Source organism: Spermophilus citellus (genome assembly GCF_964194105.1).
Source record: "Spermophilus citellus genome assembly, chromosome: 7".
Lineage (NCBI taxonomy): Eukaryota > Metazoa > Chordata > Mammalia > Rodentia > Sciuridae > Spermophilus > Spermophilus citellus.
In genome coordinates this window covers 136,126,486-136,151,065 of record NC_138188.1, presented here as the reverse complement: position 1 = coordinate 136,151,065, position 24,580 = coordinate 136,126,486, and the positions used below count along the sequence as shown (strand labels likewise).

At 35.6% G+C, this 24,580-nt stretch overlaps 1 protein-coding gene across 1 annotated transcript in view; it reads left to right on the top strand.

Moving 5' to 3' along the window:
* The window catches only part of ROBO2 (roundabout guidance receptor 2), a gene marked incomplete at its 3' end in the record, with an annotated part of 571,084 nt that overhangs the window by 408,171 nt on the left and 138,333 nt on the right, over positions 1 to 24,580 (top strand). Inside the window, exon 5 of the mRNA XM_081301980.1 lies at positions 1,382 to 1,520. Within this exon, the coding sequence (XP_081158106.1) occupies positions 1,382 to 1,520 (139 nt within the window). The remainder of the gene's footprint in view (positions 1 to 1,381; positions 1,521 to 24,580) is intronic.

Here is a 24,580-nt window from a genome sequence, read left to right as displayed (position 1 = left end):
TCGACAAACAAACATACTTCTATTCTATACTCCTAACATGTTATTTTGTATGATTTATTTTCTCCAAAGTTTTCCTGCTAAGTATGTTTTAGTTGCTGGGCCACCACATTCATAATTCTATACCAGGAGTTTGAACCTAGAGTACTCAGTGGCTGAACATGGCCAGATGGCCAGATAAATTGTGTCAACTCCCTATGGATCTCATCTTTCTTTTCCTTGACTTAGTTTTCTTTCTACTTCAATAAGTAGCAATATTGGACTTGCCTATGATTTGGAGATGTGCTAATTTTTAAGTGTTAATTTTTTAAATATCAGACCATTTTCAAAAAATGAAGAAACAGAATTGTTTAAGGATGCATGAATTTTTTTTTGTTTTGTATGGGTTTTTTTGGGATGGAAAGATTCTTATGATTAGGAATTTATTTTCCACTTGTTTTATGTAGACTAGTGTTAAAATGCATTTTTTCAGTCCCAGGTATATATTAACTAACTAACTAACTAACTAACTAAGTAAGCAAAGGCAGAAACACTAAAGCAGAATATTGAATAAATAAGGAACACAAAAGTTAAATAAAGTAAAAAAATATATATATATTGATATGTATATATTAATATATATATCTGATTTAGGAGAACACTGGAGAAGACCTTTGAAAATTATGTATGACAGTTTGCAATAATTGAAAATAACAATATTTACATTAAAGAAAAAAATCAGGCAGACAACTTTCAATACATGCAGTTAAAATATTCACATATGTATTAAGTCCTTGTAAAGTAAAAGCTTAAGTGGAAAAATTTATATAAGACTCACATGCAAGAGCATAAGATTTTTTCCTGAAAGCATTCTTTATTTTATTTGTTTATTTTCATGTGGTGCTGAGGATCAAACCCAGTGCCTCACATGTGCTAGGCAAGAGCTCTACCACTGAGCTGCAGCTTGAAGCATTCTTGATGGAGTATTAATATCTTTTTGATGTTTTTCATCAATCTCAACTTATAGTTTTCTTACTGTAAGCCATGATAATAGATTACATTAATAATTTTTAAACTCACCTTCTTTCTATAAAATTTGGTGTTCTTAATATTTTGATAGGATTCACCTGATATGGCCCACAAATTCAACAACAACAAAAAATCAGTTTAATATTTTTTCCACAAGTTTGCATGGTCCTATATAGAAACCATAGTTATTCCTGTGCTTAAAAGTAATTCATTTTATTCAGTTATATTCAATTTGTAAGGCCTTATCAGACATAGTTGAGATACAGCATTCCATACCTATGTACAAAAGTAAACCATATGTTCCCTTTGCTTTTTTCATAATTACTTAAGTCATTCACATTTCATCTCACTTTATCTCTCTCTCCTTTTTTCCAAGAACGACCCACATTTCTCAGGAGGCCAATTAACCAGGTGGTGTTGGAAGAAGAGGCTGTAGAATTTCGCTGTCAGGTCCAGGGAGATCCTCAACCAACGGTGAGGTGGAAAAAGGATGATGCAGACTTGCCAAGAGGAAGGTAAAACCATTATGTGGACGGAAAATTGTTAGGTGATCAGAGAATAATTAGAAAAGAAAAAGACTTTCCCAATTTCCCACCAGATTTTCTTGCATTTTGGATATTTCCACACATGTGGTATTTATATATGCAAGCTACATATTTGATGTGTGCATATTAAAGTTCTTTAGGCTTTTGATATCACTCTCAATAAAAATCCACATTAGTATCTGATCCTTAACTCCATCTTTTATCTCAGATAATAAGAATCCTAAGGTGTTTTCTTTCTCAGAACCCCTGTAGGTTTTCCATTCTCTTCTTTCTAAATCCTTGACCATCCATCCCACTTGTTCCTTCAACAATGGCCCTCCTTCCATGATGTTTCATCCACCCTTGAAATCCACTCTGTTTTTCTTTAATGCCCAAAGAATCTCTACCAAAGCTGAGTATGGCCAACTTTAAGGGCCACAACACCAAAGAGGCAATAAGTAAAGGATACCACTTTCCACACAGAGGATTTCTCCTCAGGGATCTCCTGTCACTCTTTCCATTGCCATTGTTTCAAGGACTCATTCTCTCCATTTTTTCCCCATTCTTCTTTCATCACACCCTAAAACGCAATCTCTCTCAATTATCTATATTATAAAATAAAGTCTATTATCTATTATAAAAATAATTTGAACTTTTGTTTTATAATTTTTTAAAAATCTATGCCCTGGAAAAAATCATTTAAGATAGACTAGGGCTGGGGATGTGGCTCAAGCGGTAGCGTGCTCGCCTGGCATGCGTGCGGCCCGGGTTCGATCCTCAGCACCACATACCAACAAAGATGTTGTGTCCGCCGAGAACTAAAAAATAAATATTAAAAATTCTCTCTTTCCTCTCTCTCCTCTCTCACTCTCTCTTTAAAAAAAAAAAAAAAGATAGACTAGAAAAAAAGTCATTCAAGTGTTTGCATTTTTTTCCTATGCAATTGAGCAATTCTAGTTCTAAAATTTATTATGCTTTCCCTGTTTCTGCACATGCTGAAACTCTAAGCATCACACCTACCACAATAATTGTCTCTAAAAAATTTTGCATCCCATTTTCTGTCATTTTCTCTTTAAAAAAATTAGGTTTCATTCAACTGGTTAAAATTAAATGTGCATCTGCCGAAGTCATATGCCCTTATGTGCATTCTCTAGCACTGCTGTAGATACACTGCTAAATTTGTACTTTTATTTCAAGTTTGAACTTTGTATGCCCCTAGGTATATGTTACTGTACTTTCCAAAGTCATATCATCAACAACATGTTTTAAACAGTGAGAGTTTCTTTCAGGTCTGTAGGTGTTGAGAGCCACAGCCGAGTCGGGATGGCGCCTGGCATTTTGCCAGAAGGAGTGGTTGAGAGGTGACACAACAATTTTTTTTTTAATAAAAAAATCGCTCCTTCTGGCAAAATGCCAGGCGCCATCCCAACTCGGCTGTGGCTCTCAATATGTAGGTATAAAGCACTTACTTTAAACTAATTCAGTAATTTTTTTCTGTCTAAATAGAAGCTGTGTTTTTCTGGTTTATTTATTTATTTATTTGTTTGTTTATCTTTGCCACTTTTCTTCCAGACATCTACCTTTAAAGAATTGTCATTAACAGTGGGTGTTAGTGAATATGAGGCTCCTTGTGCCTTCCCAGTGAAGATAGCTAAAAAGCAAGGAGAATTTATAGAAACTGAGTTGTTATTATCTACTCTTTATAGATTGTCAAAAATTTTCTTCAAATTTAAGAGAACATATGGATACTTTTTAAATGTTAATGTAAGTTTAAGAGATTAATTATAGGATAAAATTTATCCTAGTATAGACAATGGTTAATTTTTAATTTCTGAGAGGATACAGCATTTTCCATATTAAAAATAACTTATAATTTTGGAATACTTTTGGAATTATGGGAACATAACAATGTTAATAGAGAGAGTTCCCATACACACTGTATGCAGTTTCCCTTATTGCTGACATTCATGAAACATTTGTCATATCTAATTCACAAAGGTTTATATGCAATAATTTAATAAAGAAGGAATGTTACTTGGATTTTATAGGTTTTTCTTTAATGCCCTTTTCTTACTCCAGAACTCAATCCAGGGATTTATTTGGGTGGGTGTCATAAAGTATTGCATTTAGTGCTCATGTTCGCCAGGTCTTCTTTAGTCTGTGACATGGTCTTAGTATTTTTTTTTTTTGTACTTTTATGACCTTGGAAAACTTGAAAAGAGGTATAGATCAAATACACTATAGTGTTTTTTTCCAAAACCTGTATTACCCCAATGTTTTCATATGATTTGACTGGGTTTATCAGTTTTTGGAAAAAAAAATGCCACAGTGCTGAGATGTCCTTCTTATTGCATTGTATCAAGGGTACATGCTATCAAAGGCTTCTCGTCTACAGGTCATTTGTGACAGGGCAATGGGGTAGCTTACAGACAGGCTAAAGAAAGTGCCTGGAGACAGCATGGGACACCTGTGGTTTATTGGAAAAGCTTACAAGAGATCCGTGATTGATCTAACAAGAATTCAGCAGCAACAGGCTGAGAGATATCACCTCTGTCCCTCAAGGTGCTTTGCAAATCAATTCCTAATGATGGTGTTTTGTCCAGTGACAGACTGCTGGGCAAATGACATGAATCCTTTCCAGGGTGCCCTCAGTTCCATGCCACTCTCCACTCAGAGAGGAGTTCTGTACTTAGAAACTGTGATGTCATCAGCATTAGCTTGCTTATTTACCTTGTAAAACCTGGTAGTAACTGTACTAGTGTAAAGGGAAGAAAATAACGTTCTTTCTTTTTTTGATTTTGTTTTGTTTGAAGTTCCCCTGGGGATTCTTTTTATTCAAATTCTTATTTTATTGATTCTTCTTATACATAACAATAGAATTAATTTTGATAAAATTATAAAAGCATAGCCTATAACTCATCTAATTAGTACACCATTTTGTGGTGGGTACAACTGTGGGGCTCACTTAGGTATTTTCTATGTGTTCATAGGAAAATTATGTTAGATTTATTCTACTAACTTTCCGCAGATACCACTAAATTGCCTTAGTTCCCAGTGAACATAAGAAAAAGCCAGTGTCCTTCCAGATACATGTATTGGAACTCTCAGGCCCAGGCTTGCTTTCATTGTTGCCATAACTTGGCTAGATTTTGGGGAACAGAGAGGGAACATTCAGGGACATGATATTCTATGACCTTCGCTTTGGGTTTGATAGAAAAGAAAGTTATAGTTGATCTGGTTAGTTTTTAAACATTACACAAGGTGGAGTTGAGGAAAGATTCAAAAGTAGATACTTAGAAGAGTATATTGTATCTTAAGTGTGTCTGTTTTTGAATGAAGGGAAAATAAAACTTGAGCCTAGTTAGATTTTCCCCAATTGAATACAGGAGCTAATTCGTAAACCTTTTGTTGCTACACTATTCTCCAAATCTTGTCAAAAGTATTTACTTCAGATTACAGGTACTGCACATTAACTATACAATAGCATACAAGCTACATTTTCAGACTCTGTGGTATCAGGCACCCCAAAGTCAAGGTTAAATTTTGAAAAATTTGATCTCCACAACCTTCCCTTGAAACATTTTCATAGTCTCAGTCTCCATTCATCCATACCTGGCATTTTACTACTGCAATATTCACGTGACCGGCTAAATATTGTTAAAGTATTAGGCAAATGGAATTGCTGGATAAGCCTTAAATTGTTATGTTACAAAGGCCTTAGAGCGGAATCAATGCAATACAGAAATTGAGGTCAGTATTTTTATCATGATAGAAGCCATTCACTTTTTCTGCAATTCCCCATCTTTAAATGATATTTCAAAGAAGATTATTCATTCTTGGATTGGTGTGTATTAGAATAAACTTCTCTTATGTATAATGAGGGGGAAGAGACCTCTTTACTCAGAGAAGAATAACAGTAATGACTTTTAGCCCACCATGAACTAAATCAACAACATTGATTCTATTACATTATTTAGGTCTCAGACAAGGAAGATGGCCATTGTTCTTGGATAAGCAATTGGTGTGGAGGATGACATTTCTTTGGCTTGCCATTTAATGAAATTTGAATAAGGTTTGTTTGGTGGTTCATGCTTAACACTTTGATAGCAAAGCTCTTTAGGGTATCTGCATAGCCTATAATTACTATGTAAGTAACAAGTGACTAGTTTTCTTTTGAAGACAAGAACAGCCTTTCAATTCAGGTTTAAGTTTATGAAATGCTGTGATAGCTATTTAAAGCTTCAACACTGAAGAAGATATCTGCACCAGCATTTCAGGAACCAGAGATGAATTCAGGGAGTATTTTTTCTTTGTGGTGAAAATATTTTTTAAGTAGTACTATTACATGCTTTTCTTTTATTTAGCCTTAAACTCCTTGCCTTTCTCATTAACTACCTTTAATAAAATTACAACATATTCTTGATGAGATTGTTAAAAACATTTCTGACTATAGTGTTTGGGGTAAGCAGGAAATATAGCAAGTTCAACAATAGCTGTTGTATGCAACTTGGGCAAAGTTATTTATATATTCATAGAACAAAGGGATGAAATAGGAAAGAGGCTTTATATCATATATGCTATTATCAGAATAGTAAATCCTTACAGTAATTTATGAAGATATTACAATTACACGGTTGGATATTTCAGGAAGAAAAAAAAGTGACTGGATTTTTATAACCATGCTAATTGTCAATACATTTTTGGGGGGGTTCTTGATAAATATGTGTTAATATAAATCAATTTTATACACTGATATGAAAATAAAGTGAGTTTGGGGAACAATTGGAGAGAAGCACTTACAGTTTATGGTGATTACACTTTTTAAAAGCACAATTATTTTAAAGCACAGTTAACATAGAAGATGGACTTTCAGATTTACTTTTATTTATTAATGGCCTCATGCATTTAAAATGCTCATTGCCAGAGAGTAAACATAAGTCATTTAAGTATCATAAAGGTATATTTTTGATTCATTGTTTTTCATTTTAGGTTAAGGACATTAGGCAGTATGGGAAGGTATTTACATGTGGAGTTATTAAACAAAATTACATAACCTGAGGCCATTTCTTCCTTCGGTACTACATCTGCCTTTCTCAGGCAACCCTGGACTGTTACTTACCCAGGCTCTTTTGATGATCAAATGACTTTAACACATCTTTTCATAGTGTTTTATGTGTTAGAGGTTGCCAGTGTTTGTAATGAGGCAATATTCCATCTTGTGCCATGTTCCATTATAGAGCAAATATGTTAATATTTTGTTGAATCACAAATATGCTCCATGAAAGTAATTTATATCAATATGAAGAAATAGAATGTAATAAATTTATAATTTATAAGAAGTAAAAATAAAATTGAAACATACCTACACTATAATATTCTGTTCAATCTAAAAATAGTTCTCCCAGAATTTGGGTAAGAAGTTTAATTTGACTTCTTATCTGGACATGCCAGCAGAGTTTGTCTTTCAGTTAATTATTATTAGTCTTTAAAATACTGTAAACTGGATATTTGACATCCATCATAAATCACATAGTTTCATCACATCCCTATTAGTTATCTCTAGAATCTTTTCTATGACAATTTTATTTTCTAAACTAACTCTAAAAGGACTCTAAATTCCTCAATAAGGATCTACAAGTACAGAAAGGAATGTTCATAATAGCTTATCAGAGAAAAAAAGGAAACAAAATATGCCATTTACATTCTTATGTATGCTTGCAAATTCTAAATGCAGTTGATGGCTTGAACATAGTGAATATAATTCATGAATATTTCATAAAATAGTAAAAGGACCAGAGAATAAGTATTTGAAGATATGTAGTGCAAAATTCTATCAATTTTCCTGAGCCCACTGACATATTCCTTTTCTAAAGTGCAAGTCTATTTTAAGAGAGACTTCTTAGTTCCATGAAATGTAAGATTCACAGAAATTCATGATTCCATAAGAAAAGGAACTGAATAGACCACTCATACTCTTTTTTTTTCTGTGACTCTTTTACACAAAGTGGCTCTTTACACTTAGTCCTGGAAAATGTTCTTATATTAACTGTCTGGAGGCTCCATTGTTTTGAGCATGTGTTACTGGGATGCAAGATCCTGAACAGGTGCTCAGCTCCCCAGCTGAGGAGATCAGACTTCTTCACTTGCAGCTTGTGCCTCAAGGACATGTGGTAATTTGGGTTTCTGATAAATAACCACTCTGATTAGGTTGGCTGCTAAAGAATGGGCGATTAAAATCATTTTAGAGAAAGAAGGTGAAAGCTAAGAACAAGAGAAAAATGTTGTATATAAAGCATTGTAAATGGCAATTATTTTTTTTTAAAAAACCTTGTCCAAAAGCATCAGATATTTACAGAAAAGTTTAAATGAAGACTCTGCATTGTTTTGCTAATGCTATACAGATTTCTGAACCACTTCTGTCTCAAAAAATAAAAACTGCAAGAGCAATTACTGTGAGATCTTTTAATACAGATGACAAAAAGCATAAGGACTATTTAGACCATTGCCCATGATGTTGGATTTGGCCTTGTTCTGCAACTCTTTGATCATTTATCTGTTTAGTAGCACCTCATCTTCTGAAAGAATGTTGGACAGATTTTTCTACCACTAACTAGGAGTTTGACCTTGAAGAAGCAATTCAAGCTCTTTGTGTCTTACTTCCTAAAAGATATGGACCATTAATGTGGTGGGACTAAAGATTACCCTACGCTTTGAATCATTTGTACAGGGTGAATAACTATGTCATATTCTAACACCAGTGGTTATTGAAATGATATAACTATTTTAAAAGAGTTGTACAATGGATACATATATATGGTGTCCTAGTTTTATAAATCCTAACAATTGGTGGCATTTACTTGTAATACAGACAACTACGAGGAAAAGAAATGGTTCCTGCTAAAATATAAGAATAGAAAACTTTAGTAGTAATTATACATTCTCCTTTCTTTAGCCCAATAATTTCCATAAAAGCACATAAAATGTTATTTATTTAAAAATATGAATTTTGCTTTTAAATTCCACAGATTCATTTATAAATTCATTTGCCAGTCACTTTGTCAATCCTGAAAGTTATCACCCATTTTCTACCTCTGCAAGTTTGTGCATCCCACAAATACCGTGCTCTAACTCCTATTCAATCAGATTTTAAAACTGGGACCTTCACATTTCACACATTATGCAGTATTATTTGGCTTCTAGTAATGATAATAGCACTGCCTAATAAGAAGATTGTGTAATGATACAAGAAAATATTTTCAGAAAATTTACTACCTACCAGATACTCTACAAAATGCCTTTAATATACACTAAAATTCCATTATTTTAAAGAAAAGTGTTATAGAATAATATTACTATCATTTGAGGAATGGGAAAACAGAAGCTTAAAGACATTAGGTTTTCAAATTTACACAATAATAAGTGTTAAGACCAGAACTTGATTTTGAATCTGTCAAACCTGAATCTATGAAATCTGTATTTTAAAGTAGTGGGCTCCCTAGTATTGTGATTATTAGTTGTTTAGGGACTTGAAACACATAAGAATTTTATGTTTTTTGTGAATGTTTATATAATTAGCTACAAATAATACATTATAAATAACTATGTAGAAATATTACATGTTATTAAAGTTAAGGGTCACTTTTTTGAATAAATTTCATAAGCTTCATATAAGATGTCTTGGTATTTTAGAAATATAAACTTGGAACAGCTTAAATTACCTTCTGGAAACTGAACAACTAATAATAAAAAAAGAAACTGAATATATAGATTTTGTTTACAAACAGAATTAATTAGAAACTCTCAGATGGATGCCAGAATTTTTTTTTTTTTTGTATTTTCATTAAATAGGTGCTAATAGTTGCTGTCAGCACAAAACTAATTGCCACCTAGGGTGGGAGTGCACATTGCCTGGTCCTATGACATTGGCCCATCTGTTGAGAATCTCAGCTTGGGAACAATGCTGGAACTGGCATCCAATTTGGACTTTGGCTAGTGGTCAAATAACAAGCTGGAACACACATGGAATACGAAGGGCCTTGAAGTCAGAGATGCTCTGCTGTCCATTAACTGGCAGTTCTTGTGTTGCATGAGGGAAGAGCCAAGACCAGGTGTCAGTTTGCAGAGCAAAAGGATCTGTCTGAGTGCCACCTGTCATTGGCATGTGGGTATTGTCCAACATGGGAGCCACAGTAGGTATGCTTCTTCCATCAAAGTCTGGCACATTAGAGCAGTCAGTAAGAATGAGGTAGTGAGTAGGTAAGATTTTGCCTTGGCCCAAACTGTAGGAAGAGTCTGAGGCCTTCCAGCATTGTCAACATCATCACACAGGTGGTCGGATATTTATTGCTATAGACACTCTCCCTTGTCCCTAGGTTTCTATCTTCACTATGAGCAAAATGTGAAAATGATAACATTGTTGAATTAATTAACACAAATGCTTATGTTCATAAGACACTCAGTGGTTAAAATTATTTAAATGGTTTTCAAACCCAGGATTTTTCAAATGCCTTTCTTCCTGGTATTTGTTGTCATTGTCATGCTTGCTATGTTGAATTACAATGTGGGGCTAACATACAAATTGGAATTTAGGAGATCAGTACTTTATTCTAGCTCTGTCATAATTCCAAATGTTAATTTAAACAATTCACATAACATGTCAGAGTATCAGAGTCCACATCTGCGAAATGCCTAATTTGGATTGGATGACTTCTGTAGATCTAAAAATTTGTAAATGGTATGATTACATGGAAACAACTACAAACAATTGCAGAAGCTTGGTAATCCTTAATTTTCCCCCTTCAATAGTACAAAAAGAAAACAGAACCAAAAAATTCAAATAGATAAGCTTAAAGAAAAAAATTAAAATTACACATATACTAATTTCCAGTGATAACCATGTTTTTTTTTCTTTTTTTTTTTATTTGTTGTTCACAACTTTACATAGCTCTTGACATATCATACTTCATACATTAGATTGAAGTGGGTTATGAACCCCCAATTTTACCCCAAATGCAGATTGCAGAATCATGTCGGTTACACATCCACAATTTTACATAATGCCCTATTAGTAATTGTTGTATTCTGCTACCTTTCCTATCCCCTACTATCCCCCCTCCCCTTCCCTCCCTTCTTCTCTCTCTACCCCATCTACTGTAATTCATTTCTCACCTTGTTGATTTTCCCATTCCCCTCCCAACCTCTTATATGTAATTTTGTATAGCAATGAGGGTCTCCCTTCATTTCCATGCAATTTTCCTCATCTCTCCCTTTCCCTCCCATCTCATGTAACTGATTAATGTTATTCTTTTCTTCCTACTCTTCCTCCCTGCTCTGTTCATATTTGCTCTCATTATATCAAAGAAGACATTTGGTATTTGTTTTTTAGGGATTGGCTAGCTTCACTAAGCATAATCTGCTCTAGTGCCGTCCATTTCCCTGCAAATTCTATGATTTTGTCATTTTTTATTGCTGCATAGTACTCCATTGTGTATAGATGCCACATTTTTTTTATCCATTCATCTACTGAGGGGCATCTGGGTTGGTTCCACAGTCTAGCAATTGTGAATTGTGCTGCTATGAACATCGATGTGGCAGTATCCCTGTAGCATGCTCTTTTAAGGTCTTCAGGGAATAGTCCAAGAAGGGCAATAGCAGGGTCAAATGGTGGTTCCATTCCCAGCTTTCCCAGGAATCTCCAAACTGCTTTCCAAATTGGCCGCACCAATTTGCAGTCCCACCAGCAATGTACAAGTGTACCCTTTTCTCCACAACCTCTCCAGCACTTGTTGTTGTTTGACTTCATAGTGGCTGCCAATCTTACTGGAGTGAGATGGTATCTTAGGGTGGTTTTGATTTGCATTTCTCTGACTGCTAGAGATGGTGAGCATTTTTTCATGTACTTGTTGATTGATTGTATATCCTCCTCTGAGAAGTGTCTGTTCAGGTCCTTGGCCCATTTGTTGATTGGGTTATTTGTTATCTTATTGTCTAATTTTTTGAGTTCTTTGTATACTCTGGATATTAGGGCTCTATCTGAAGTGTGAGGAGTAAAGATTTATTCCCAGGATGTAGGCTCCCTATTTACCTCTCTTATTGTTTCTCTTGCTGAGAAAAAACTTTTAAGTTTAATTAAGTCCCATTTGTTGATTCTTGTTGTTAACTCTTGTGCTATGGGTGTCCTATTAAGGAATTTGGAGCCCGACCCCACAATATGTAGATCGGAGCCAACTTTTTCTTCTATCAGATGCAGAGTCTCTGGTTTGATATCAAGTTCCTTGATCCATTTTGAGTTAACTTTTGTGCATGGCGAGAGAAAGGGATTCAGTTTCATTTTGTTGCATATGGATTTCCAGTTTTCCCAACACCATTTGTTGAAGATGCTATCCTTCCTCCATTGCATGCTTTTAGCCCCTTTATCAAATATAAGATAGTTGTAACTTTGTGGATTAGTCTCTGTGTCCTCTATTCTAAACCATTGGTCCGCCCGCCTGTTTTGGTACCAGTACCATGCTGTTTTTGTCACTATTGCTTTGTAATATAGTTTGAAATCTGGTATCGCTATACCACCTGATTCACACTTCCTGTTTAGAATTGCTTTTGCTATTCTGGGTCTTTTATTTTTCCATATGAATTTCATGATTGCTTTGTCAATTTCTACAAGATATGCCTTTGGGATTTTGATTGGCATTGCATTAAACCTATAGAGAACTTTTGGTAATATCGCCATTTTGATGATGTTAGTTCTGCCTATCCATGAACAGGGTATGTTTTTCCATCTTCTAAGATCTTCATCAACTTCTCTCTTTAGAGTTCTGTAGTTTTCATTATATAAATCTTTCACCTCTTTTGTTAGGTTAATTCCCAAGTATTTTATTTTTTTTTTGAGGATATCGTGAATGGAGTGTTTTTCCTCATTTCCGTTTCAGAAGTTTTGTCGCTGATATACAGAAATGCCTTTGATTTATGCGTGTTGATTTTATATCCTGCCACTTTGCTGAATTCATTTATTAGCTCTAGTAGTTTCTTTGTAGACCCTTTTGGGTCTTCTAGGTATAGGATCATGTCATCTGCAAATAGTGATAATTTAAGTTCTTGTTTTCCAATTTTTATGCCTTTAATTTCTTTCGTCTGTCTAATTGCTCTGGCCAGTGATTCGAGAACTGTATTGAATAGAAGTGGAGATAGAGGGCATCCCTGTCTTGTTCCGGATTTTAGAGGGAATGCCTTCAACTTTTGTCCATTCAGAATGATGCTAGCCTGAGGCTTAGCATAGATAGCTTTTACAATGTCAAGGTAAGTTCCTGTTATCCCTAGTTTTTCTAATGTTTTGAACATAAAGGGATGCTGTACTTTGTCGAATGCTTTCTCTGAGTCTATCGAGATGATCATATGGTTCTTATCTTTAAGTCTATTGATGTGGTGAATAACATTTATTGATTTCCGTATATTGAACCATCCTTGCATCCCAGGGATGAATCCTACTTGATCATGGTGCACAATTTTTTTGATGTGTTTTTGTATTCGATTCGCAGAATTTTATTGAGGATTTTTGCATCTAGGTTCATTAGAGATATTGGTCTGTAGTTTTCTTTCTTTGAGGTGTCTTTGTCTGGTTTCGGAATCAGGGTGATGTTGGCCTCATAGAATGAATTTGGAAGAGCTCCCTCTTTTTCTGTTTCCTGAAATAACTTGAAAAGTATTGGTATTAATTCTTCTTTAAAGGTTTTGTAAAACTCCGCTGTATACCCATCCGGTCCTGGGCTTTTCTTGGTTGGTAGTCTTTTGATGGCTTCTTCAATTTCATCCATTGATATTGGTCTGTTCAAATTGTGTGTATCCTCCTGACTCAGTCTGGGTAAATCATATGACTTAAGAAATTTATCGATGTCTTCACTATCTTCTATTTTGTTGGAATATTGGTTTTCAAAATAATTTCTAATTGTCTTCTGTATTTCTGTAGCATCTGTTGTGATATTGCCTTTTTCATCCCGTATGTTAGTAATTTGAGTTCTCTCTCTTCTTCTCTTCGTTAGCATGGCTAAAGGTCTGTCGATCTTATTTATTTTTTCGAAGAACCAACTTTTAGTTTTGTTAATTTTTTCAATAGTTTCTTTTGTTTCAATTTCATTGATTTCCGCTCTGATTTTAATTATTTCTAGCCTTCTGCTACATTTGCTGTTGTTTCGCTCTTCCTTTTCTAGGGCTTTGTGATGAAGTGTGAGCTCATGTATTTGTTGGTTTTTTCTTTTTTTTGAGGAATGATCACCAGGCGATGAATTTTCCTCTTAAAACTGCTTTCATTGTGTCCCATAGATTCCGATATGTTGTGTCTGTATTTTCATTTATCTCTAAGAATTTTTTGATTTCCTCCTTTATGTCTTCTGTAACCCATTGATCATTCAGTAACATATTGTTCATTTTCCATGTGATGTAGGATTTTTCCTTCCTTCTTTTATCATTGATTTCCAGTTTCATTCCATTATGATCAGATAAAATGCATGGTATTATCTCCACCCCTTTATATTTACTGAGGGTTGCCCTATGGCATAATATATGGTCTATTTTTGAGAAGGATCCATGTGCTGCTGAGAAAAAAGTATATCCATTTGATGATGGTTGATATATTCTATATATGTCAGTTAAGTCTAGGTTATTGATTGTGATATTGAGTTCTATAGTTTCTTTATTCAATTTTTGTTTGGAGGATCTGTCCAATGGTGAAAGAGGTGTGTTGAAGTCACCCATAATTATTGTGTTGTGGTCTATTTGATTCTTGAACTTGAGGAGAATTTGTTTTATGAATGTCGCAGCACAATTGTTTGGTGCATAAATATTGATAATTGTTATGTCTTGTTGGTGAATGGTTCCTTTTAACAGTATATAATGACCTTCTTTATCCCTTTTGATTAACTTAGTCTTGAAGTCGATTTTATTCGATATGAGGATGGCCACTCCTGCTTGTTTACGAGAACTGTGTGAGTGGTATATTTTTTCCCATCCTTTCACCTTCAGCCTGTGTATGTCTTTTCCAATCAGATGTGTCTCCTGGAGGCAGCATATTGTTAGATTTGTTTTTTTTAATCCATGATACCAGCCTATGTCGCTTTATTGGAGAGTTTAGGCCATTAACATTCAGAGTTACTATTGATATATGGTTTGAACTTCCATCCATGTTTGATTGTTTATCCTTTTTTTTTTTTAATTTAGTTTGTTTCTCCGTGATTATCTTTCCCCTCGCCCTCTGTCTTTACTGAGGCACTTCCCACTGATGGTTTTGGTTATTGTTTTTCATTTCTTCCTCGTGTAGTGTTTTGCTCAAAATGCTTTGCAATGCAGGTTTTCTGGCTGCAAATTCTTTTAACTTTTGTTTATCATGAAAGATCTTTGTTTTGTTGTCATACCTGAAGCTTAATTTTGCTGGATACAGAATTCTTGTTTGGCATCCATTGTCTTTCAGTGTTTGAAATACATTGTTCCATGACCTTCTTGCTTTCAGTGTCTGTGATGAAAAGTCCGTTGTTAACCTTATTGGTTTACCCCTAAATGTAATCTGTCTCCTTTCTCTTGTAGCTTTTAATATTTTCTCTTTGTTCTGTATATTGGATATCTTCATAACAATGTGTCTTGGCGTTGGTCTACTGTGATTTTGTGTGCTCGGTGTCCTGTATGCATCTTCAATTTGTATATCTGTTTCCTTTTTTATTTCTGGAAAGTTTTCTGTAATTATTTCATTCAGCAGGTTTCTCATTCCCTTAGTTTGAATCTCTGTACCTTCTTCTATCCGGATGACTCGTAAGTTTGGTTTCTTCATGTTATCCCATAGCTCCTGGATATTTTTTTCATGATTTTTTACCAGCCTTTCTGAGTTGGCTAGACTCTTTTCAAGATGGTATATTTTGTCTTCATTATCTGATGTTCTAGTTTCTACTTGCTCCACTCTGTTAGTGATACTCTCAATTGAGTTTTTAATTTGGTTTATCGTTTCCTTCATTTCTAGAATTATTGTTTGATTATTTTTTATAATCTCTATCTCCTGATAAAGGTGCTTAACTTCTTCTTTTAGCTGTTTATGTAATTCATTCTCAATGTGTTCTTTTGCTGCTTGAATTTGCTGTCTTGTATCCTCTTTAAGGTTCCATTCCATCTGTCTAAGGTGTTCCTTGAGGTCTTTATATGACCATTTTTCTGATGACTCTAGGTCCTCCTGAATATTTAGGCTGTCCTGCATTGTTTGTACTCCTTTTCTTCCTTGTTTCTTGAAGCTGCTCATGTTGCTTCTTGTTCTGTTTGACTGCTGAGTTACTGTTTATTCCTATAAATTTATTTGATGCTTGGGAGGAAAGGTATTAGAAGGGAAGGGAAGAAGTCACTAAGGAAAATGAGAGTAGGCAGGTAGAATTCAAGGAAGGGGGGATAAGAAAAATGAAAAGACAAAAGAAGAAAGAAATAGGAACTAAAAAAGAACAAAAATTTTAAAAAATAATAATAATAATTAAAAAAAATTAAAATTAGAGTTAGAAGAGAAAGAAGGAAAGAAAAAAAAAACAAAAAAAAAACAAGATAGAAAAATGAAGATGAAAGAAAAACCCCAATCAAAAACATAAACAAAAACAAAGACAAAAAAAAAAAAACTAATAAATGCCATCTTAGAGTTTGATTAACTTCTCTTCCACTAGGTGGCGCTGTGCCCACCAGGTCAAGTCTTTCCCGTCAGTATACAGGAACCAATCAGTGTGCAGCAGCTCCTCCCAGACTGGGCGAGTCTCCAATCCTGAGTGCCTAGGGCCTCCTCTTGTGTCCAATCACTTCCACTTTTCCTCTAGCCAGGCCCCTCTCACCACAATACTGGCTACAGGCCAGGTCTGCTGCTCCCAGGAGCCCTGTTTTCATGAACGACTGGGCTCACTCCTCCAGATTGCCATTCCCTTAGACCCTAAGATTGTAGAGCTTGGGGCTGAGAATCCTCAGCGAATTTTACTTGCCCTCTGGTAGCCACACCCCCGTAGCTGTTGCAAGAGACCTCAGCAGTCAGCCCTGGTGGGAACGGCAGTCCCGCACCACCTCTGACTCCCTCGGGCTGGCTGTAGCACTCACGGGAGAGCTGGGAGGGGCTCTTAAGTTTTCCCCGATGCGTGGAGAGGGAAAGCCAGGGGTCCACACACCTGTAGCAGCAGGCTTCAATGAAGTTATCTCCTCCGACGCAGCCCTGCGACACCAGCCCTCCGCCACAGTGGTATCCCCCGCAAACGGCGACAGTTCGCCTCCCCCTGCCGGGCGACCAACGCCACGGGGGTCCCCACTGTTTCTCCCAAGCCCCGCCTGGACCCTGCGGCCACTACCCACGAAGGCCCGGCAGGCATCCACCTCCATAGGATGAGAAGGGCTGACTAGCCGCCTCAGCCGGATGGCTTAATGCTGAGTCGCAGCTGTCTGTCTCAGCTTTTCAGACGCGGCGGTTCAGGGCGCTGGGCACGGAGAGGCTTACTCACTTCCCGCCGCCATCTTCCTCTTCTCGCTGTTTCGGGATGATGGCGGGGTGCTGGCTCGCTCTCTCCGGTGTGTCTTAGCCTCGGGCTCCCGCGCCTCTCTCTGCCGTGGCCTCCACAGCCAGCGCTGCCCTGGTCGCTCTCTCCGCCCCTGACGTTCCCGGCTTCTAGCCACACCGCGGCCGGGTCCGTGTCTTTCTGGCTCACGGCTCCAGGGGCGCCCGGGGCCGGGAAGGTGACGGCCCCTCTCCGGCAAGTACCGCAGTTCCCGGGCCCCGAGTCCCGGCGGCCACAAACCGACACTTCTAATAGACCTACCAGATCCCGGCAGGACCCCTCTTCATGGAATTTTGCTAGAGGTTCCTCAGTGTGTAGCCTGCCGCTGTTCCAAAGGGTCTTTTTGAACCCGTTAATGTGGAGACATTAGAATCGCTGCTTCCTCCTCGGCGGCCATCTTCCCAGCTCCGATAACCATGTTTTTGTATTTTCCTTATATCTTGCCAACTTCCTATGTGAATTTACGTTTTCTGAACATTCAGCTTAGACCTTCTTACCTAGGCTTCTAAAGAAAAATTGCAGCATAGATTTAAAAACTTATTTTGATTGCATTTCCCCCATAAATATAATATTCACAAATGATATACATAGTACTTATCAATAACAGAACTACTATAATCATTTTGCATACTCTAATCCTTAGAACAATGATATGGTTATAATGATATAATATCCATATTGCCAATTGGAAACCACCACATAAAAAGCATGTCAGTCACTCACCTAATAAGTGACCTGAGATGTCTTTTTTTTAAGCCAACACCCTTGACCCCTGCCTAGAGGTGTTGGGAAGAAATAGCTTTTTCCCATTTATATTTGGTATTAAAGATTAGGAAAACAGTCTACTACATTCTTATCTAGAAGTATATCTTTGATCATTCAGTCACTTAATACATCTATGTAATAATAAAGCACATATTAAATATTTTATATATCATGCCACTGACTTACTCGATAATAGAAAAAATCATTATATCAAATACATAAGGAAATTTATCTCTTTTCCTTTTAAATTATACTTTTTGTATTGAAACAAAATTTAGACTAACTCTACATCTTTTCCTCACAGTGTATTTGTACTTAATCTATTCTTATCATCTTATCTTCACTGTATTAGGAAAAAAAAAAACTGTCACCAGAAACGATCAGAAGCCAAAGAAATAATTGCTGAAGGAATTAAATAGTACTAGTAGAGTATATAAATCTAGAGCCATGAATTCTGGAGCATTGACAGTTTAATTCATCATTTTTTAACCAGTTTTTAAAATTTGTTCTAATTAGTTATACATGACAGTAGAATGCACTTTGACACATCATATATAAATGGAGTATAACTTCCCATCCTTCTGGTTTTACATGATGTAGAATCATACCAGTAGTCATATGCACATAGAGTAATAATGCCTGATTCATTCTACTATCCATCTTACCCCATTCCCCCTCCCCTCCCACTACTCCCCTCTGCCTAATCCAAACTCTATGTTGCCACCTCCCGCCCCACCACTTACTGTGTATTGTAAATTAGCATCCTCATGTCAGAGAAAACATTTAGCCATTGGTTTTTGGAATTTGCTTATTTTGCTTAAAGTGTGATATTCTCCAGCTCCATCATGAAATTGTTTTAATTAAACATTATCAAAAGGCTACTTTCTTATTAAATTCAAAGGTGCCCTGAACAATATGTTAGGCAGTGAAGATTAAAAGATGAGTTAAATTCTATTTTTGCTAAGAGTTTAACTTTTAATAATTTTTTGGTAATGTTTGATTCAAAAAATTCCATAAATTGTTATAAATTGGAAAGCAGGAGGGAGTTCTAGAATTTTTATTTCTCTCTATATAGAAATATATAAATGTGTGTGTGTGTTTATATGCATACATATGTATATATGCATATATATTAATTTCACATAATAGTTTCTAAGCAAAAGTTGACTATTTCATCCAGTTATTCAAGTCTACTGATATAAATTAAAAGGTGAAAAAAGCAAAGAAACAAGACCCAGTATTACAATAATATAATTAATGTGTTGATATATCTTTGCTAGTATTAAGGAGATATAATTGTCAAAGATAACAGATAGGAGGAGAAATACCTTCAAAGTCACTACTACTCACTGCAGCAAGCCAATTATTGGGTAAATCTGTTTTAGTTGTTACATAGTATTAATTCATTGGAGCTTTGTTTCAAAAAAAAAATCATATTAGGAGATGAGACCTTGGCACTGGGATACAGTGTACATTTGCCAAAAAGTTAAAATGTGGCAAAACCTTCTGAGAAAATGATTCCTTATATAGATCTATGGGTCAGCATCATGACACAAGATCTCACTGTGGAAATTTTGCTAATTTTTCTTATCTATATAATGTTATAATTACAAAAAAATAATGTAACATCATTAAACTCATTAAATGCTATACATTTCTAAATGTAGGCATTTGGAGTACATTTAAAATACCCAGTTGGGTATTTTCTGTCACTGAAATTCATATGACAAACGGCACTTGTAAAAAAAAAATATGTTTGATGGCAATCATAAACATTCCAACCAGGAATGCATATTAAATTCATTAATCTACATTTTATAGCGCTTTGTCCAAATATTTATACCACAGATAACAAAAACAAAAATGTAAATCAGGACTGCTATCTTTATTTATTTGAGAGATTTTAAAAGTAAAAAGAAATTGTTTTTGTCTTCTTTATGAGCATAATTTATGATAAAATGTCAATTTTCTCAAAAGAATAATAAAAAATATCCAATGTAGGTTAATAATGTATTATATTTCAAGAATCATTTAAGAAGTAAGAAACACATTCATCAAAGATTAGAAATATGTTGATATTTCAGCAAATAAGAGATGAGTCAGTTCTCAAGGATAGTGGTAGGGCATGTGAGGTATTACAAAATAAGATAAACCACATAAAACTATGGCATGCAAGATTCTGGGGAGTTTCAACTAAAACAAAGGTATTTTATTCCTGTGTAACTCCAGAGGTGGGTCTGAAAGAGAGAGTAGATTTTGTAAGTGAAGTGCCAAAGACTATTTCTGGAGACAGAAGAATGATGAAAAAGCTTTGGAAAGTGTGGGCCAACAGCTTGTGGCTCACTTTGCCTGAAGAACAAAGAAGCAGCACATAAGGCCAAAAAGGGAGAAGAGGTTCTATTTTGAAACCCCCAAATCCAAGGGAAGCACTTAGGACAAACATATTAAATGGGGGATTATCAAAGCATGTTGAGGTGGAAGGCATCTGTCTGTACACTTAGAAAACTGTTTTTTTACATTTCTTTTTAGGGTAGTAGTTTGGAGAAAATTTGTATATAGGCATTCCTGGTAGGAAATTATTGGGAAGGTAGTGACACTGCCTTGAGGTGTTTTCTGTGAGTACACAAACTTGGATATTAATGCACACAAAATCCAAAGGGGGTAAAAATTTCAATTGGACATTAGGGCTCATGGGAAATAGAAGTTAAAAGTAAAACTGAAGTTAATAATTTGGGTGCCTGAGTGAAAGATATTATGCTTAGTAAATAGAGAAGTCAGATATATTGCTTAGTCTAATCAATTTTAATCATATAGTGATAGTTAAACTGAAAGATACAATTGATTGAGATGCAAAAACTTTTTCTCTCAGTTAAAGAGGTTAAAGAATGACCAAATCAACAATGACATGCAGGCTGTCGTAAGTTGATTTCTAATTCTAGAAATGTTAAAATGTAAAAAAATGTAATCTTAAAATTTATCAACTATGAGAGTGACAGCTAATGTTTATGAGTGCTTACATGCAGTTAACTCATTTGATCTCCATCTTTGCCTCATGGAGTAGGAGTTATTACCATCTGGATTTTACAGACAGAGAATCTGGGGGACAATTTTAAGTGGTGAAGATTTGAATACAAACACCACATATTCAAGCCCACTTTCCTAGGGAGTATACTTATCAATTTATATCTAATGGAATGTGTATTCTTAAAATTAATAACTATAATTTTTAAGGACACAGATTTTGTGCTAGGTGGATATATAGTTTATAATGAATGTTTTCAGCAGTCTTGAAGTATGAATCAATTCCCACATTTTTTTTTATTTTTTATTTTTTATTTTTGTTACCAGAGATTGATCCCAGGAGTGCTTAACCACTGAGCTACATCCCCAACACTTTTTATTTTTTATTTTGAGACAGGGTCTTGCTAAGCTGCTGAGGGTCTGGCTAAATTGCTGAGGATGTCCTTAAACTTGCAGCCTCCTGAATTGCTAGGATTACAGGCATGTGCCTGTCAGGCTTGAATCCTTTCTTTTTGCAGCGGAAGAAACTGAAATTTAGAGACAATATGACATGCTCAAGGTGTACAGACTCATGTAAGGGAAAACTTAAAACCTCTGGTCTACCTCTCTCTTAAAAGCTTGTGCTCATTTCCCACTTGGGTTCTGGAAAGCCCTTCATTCCATGTTTTATTAAAGAGTTGCTGCTTTTTTAATCTATTGGTTTGTATTCCCATATTATTAAGAAAAAACAGTGTTGAGCTCATCATTATTTCAATTGTCTATTTTTCTACCCTCTTAACACCCTTTGTGTATTGATCTTCATACTAAATATTTAGCACTATATCTGACACATGGTATTCATTAGTTAGCCATTTACATAGAGTGGTTTATCTACTGAGGGAAATTTTGCTTTTCTTATTCCCCAAGAGACATTTGACAACATCTGGAGACAATTTTGATTGGTTCCTTGCATCTAGTGGCTAGGAATAAAACTGGTACTAAACATCCTACTATGCACAGAACAACCCCCACAGCAAGGAAAATCTGTCCCCAAATGTGCCAGGGTTGAGAAACCCTGAGGATCAGGGCATTGCTTAACTGTCATCTTACATCTTGTGTTTTTATTTTTAATGTTAGGATAAAATAATAAAATATATTTCCAAGGAATGCGTTTTTCAAGATAGTAGTCTTTCCTTATTGCTTCTAATATGAAGGCTGTACAAAAGTGAGATGGATAATGTAATGATCGGATTAGACACAAAAATTTCATCATTTAACAGAAAAAAGCAGGCCTTTGGGTTCACTAATGACCTAAAAAGAATGTACACTTTTGCATATTTTCTAAAATATATAAGGCAGGTGATTTTTTCTTTGTATGTCTTGCTCATTAAATAGTTGCTGAATTGTTGAAAGCAGTTAAGAATACCTCAATTAGATAAGTTTTTAAACCTTCATTTTCAAGTAGATCTACCAACCCATGAGATCTGTGTCACATTTAATGATCAGAAGTGCCCCTAGGAAACTGGGCTAAATTTCTAAATTGCACCATAATCACATTTCATACAGAAGTTTCTGTTGGCAGAAGAGGAGAGAGCCTTTTCAATCTTCTAGAGTATAGCCTCGTCTAAACCTCCCTCTGATAATATGGAACCCTCACATAGCTCAGCAAATACTGAGTTTGAACACTAATGAAGGAGGCTTCTTGGAATTTGTCCAACAAAGGCAGAAAGGCCACCTGCACATTCCAAAACCCAATTTACCCCAAACTTGTAGTCCCTGATTGCACATGTTCATTCCCACCACAGGAAGTGTATGGGGTCTGTCTATGGAAAAACTTCTGGTCCAGGCTGTGAGCTCTGTGGATTCCTGTAGACTTAATCCCTAAAGTCCTTTTCTAATAGGACTTATAGTTAATTTCTAGCTGAACTGTGAGACACAGTCACTTTTTGCAATCTGATATTGCAATTTCTAGTCTTATTGTAAAACCAAATCATCTTTAAAGAAATTAAGCCAATAAGATAATTATTCCTAACTGGAATGAAAATGGAACCTGTTTCCTGACTTTATTTGTTCCAACCTGCTGTTCTTAAGTGTGATATATTTGCATTTTTCACCATATTTGTAACAGCCTTGTGAAATAGGGACTATTAATTATCCCATAATTATGTTAAGGAGGAAGAAACTCTAGATTCCATTTGTAAATTGAATGATCTGAGATTCAATGGAATCAGACTGTGTTTTTGTTTTACTTTGTTACTTTATCGATTTTTAAGAGAATGAGTTTTTTATTGAGTTACTATTGTGTGATGGCCTGTAAGTGAGAGGTCTCTTCTCTTCCTTTGTCTTCCACCCTTAGTCCAGAAGTCCAATTAGGGAAAAGTGAGATTTTCTTTAAGGAATAAGGGATAAATATCTGAGAACATCAGAGGATAAAGAAGAGTTTTGTTTTGTTTTTTGGCAATCAGGGAACAGGTAGTTTATTTGTGGAGGTATTCATAAAAATTTTGTAAGAGGTTAAATTAGATAAGATGAATCACATTGCATAGGATGTGAGAAATAAGTGAATAAGATGACAGTAAATGGGAACCTATATAGTAACAAAGGACAACAGGATGTGATCTTTACAATTTGCCACAAATTTGCCAAGAAAACATATCTCTGGAGGAGCCCTCCGTGTCTGCTATAAGATTAGAAGTTGGGGTTACTCAGAAGATAGCTACAGCCTGCACTGTTTAAAATTCTAAGAAATTTGGGTTTAGGGTAAGCAGGGTGCAGTGGCCCAGTTGTGAATTTGTTCAACTGTTCAAGCTCCAGAGGGAGGCTCCAGTGCTCAGGTGGTCAGGACCCAGCATGGCTGACAGTGGTTCAAGGTCTGGTCCTTTTGGCCTAAGTATTTGTTAGCAGAAATCTATACTTTGTTAAGTCACCTATTGTTATACTATTATGGATATTTTCAAATGTCTTTTAATTTTTTTTCATTGGAAAATGCCTTGTTTCTTTCAGCTGTACTAAAGGGAAAGTACTAATATGACTCACCCTCCTCCTCTGTAATGTGGTCTCTGCCTCTATTTCAAAAGGTTCAAGAGAAGCATTAATATTTTCAGATCGAGGCTGACCATAACTGAAATTTCAGAAACTGTGAATGAGGCAGTATTACTGTTCAGGGGTTTCACCCCTGTGGGCTAGTCTGATAGGGAGGGAGTCCCCTGGATAATAGAGTAGACAAGGGTAGCATTATAGAAAGTCACAAGAGGTGAAAGTATTGTTTGGCTAATTCAGATGGGAAAGAATGCTATGATATTTTTAATTCCTTGGGCTTTCTGTATAGTTTCCAGAAGAGAAAAGCAAGTTCACTTAGGGATGACCTTGCCTCTTACAATGCCCTGCAAGTCTAATCTTCATTGTCCTCCCAATGAATATAAAGGCAATTATCATTTTTTTTAATTGAGGATATATATCCTTATACTTCTCTTAGATGTCTTACCTAGAAATTTTCTGAGACCTGATTCCTGAATGAATAGGTGAATATTTGCTCACCCAAACTGTAGACATTAGCCTTCACTGTAACTGTAGATAGAAAGAGAAAAGGGAACCAGGGTTTGCAATGGAGTATAGAAAACTACTCAGGTTTTGGCCAGCATACGAAAGGGCTATTGTGCTCATTTTGAAGTCTCATGCCTCAGATGTGTTTTAAGAACTTGCCTTTAGGGTACACTTTAAATATTAAAGATTAGAAAAATATCA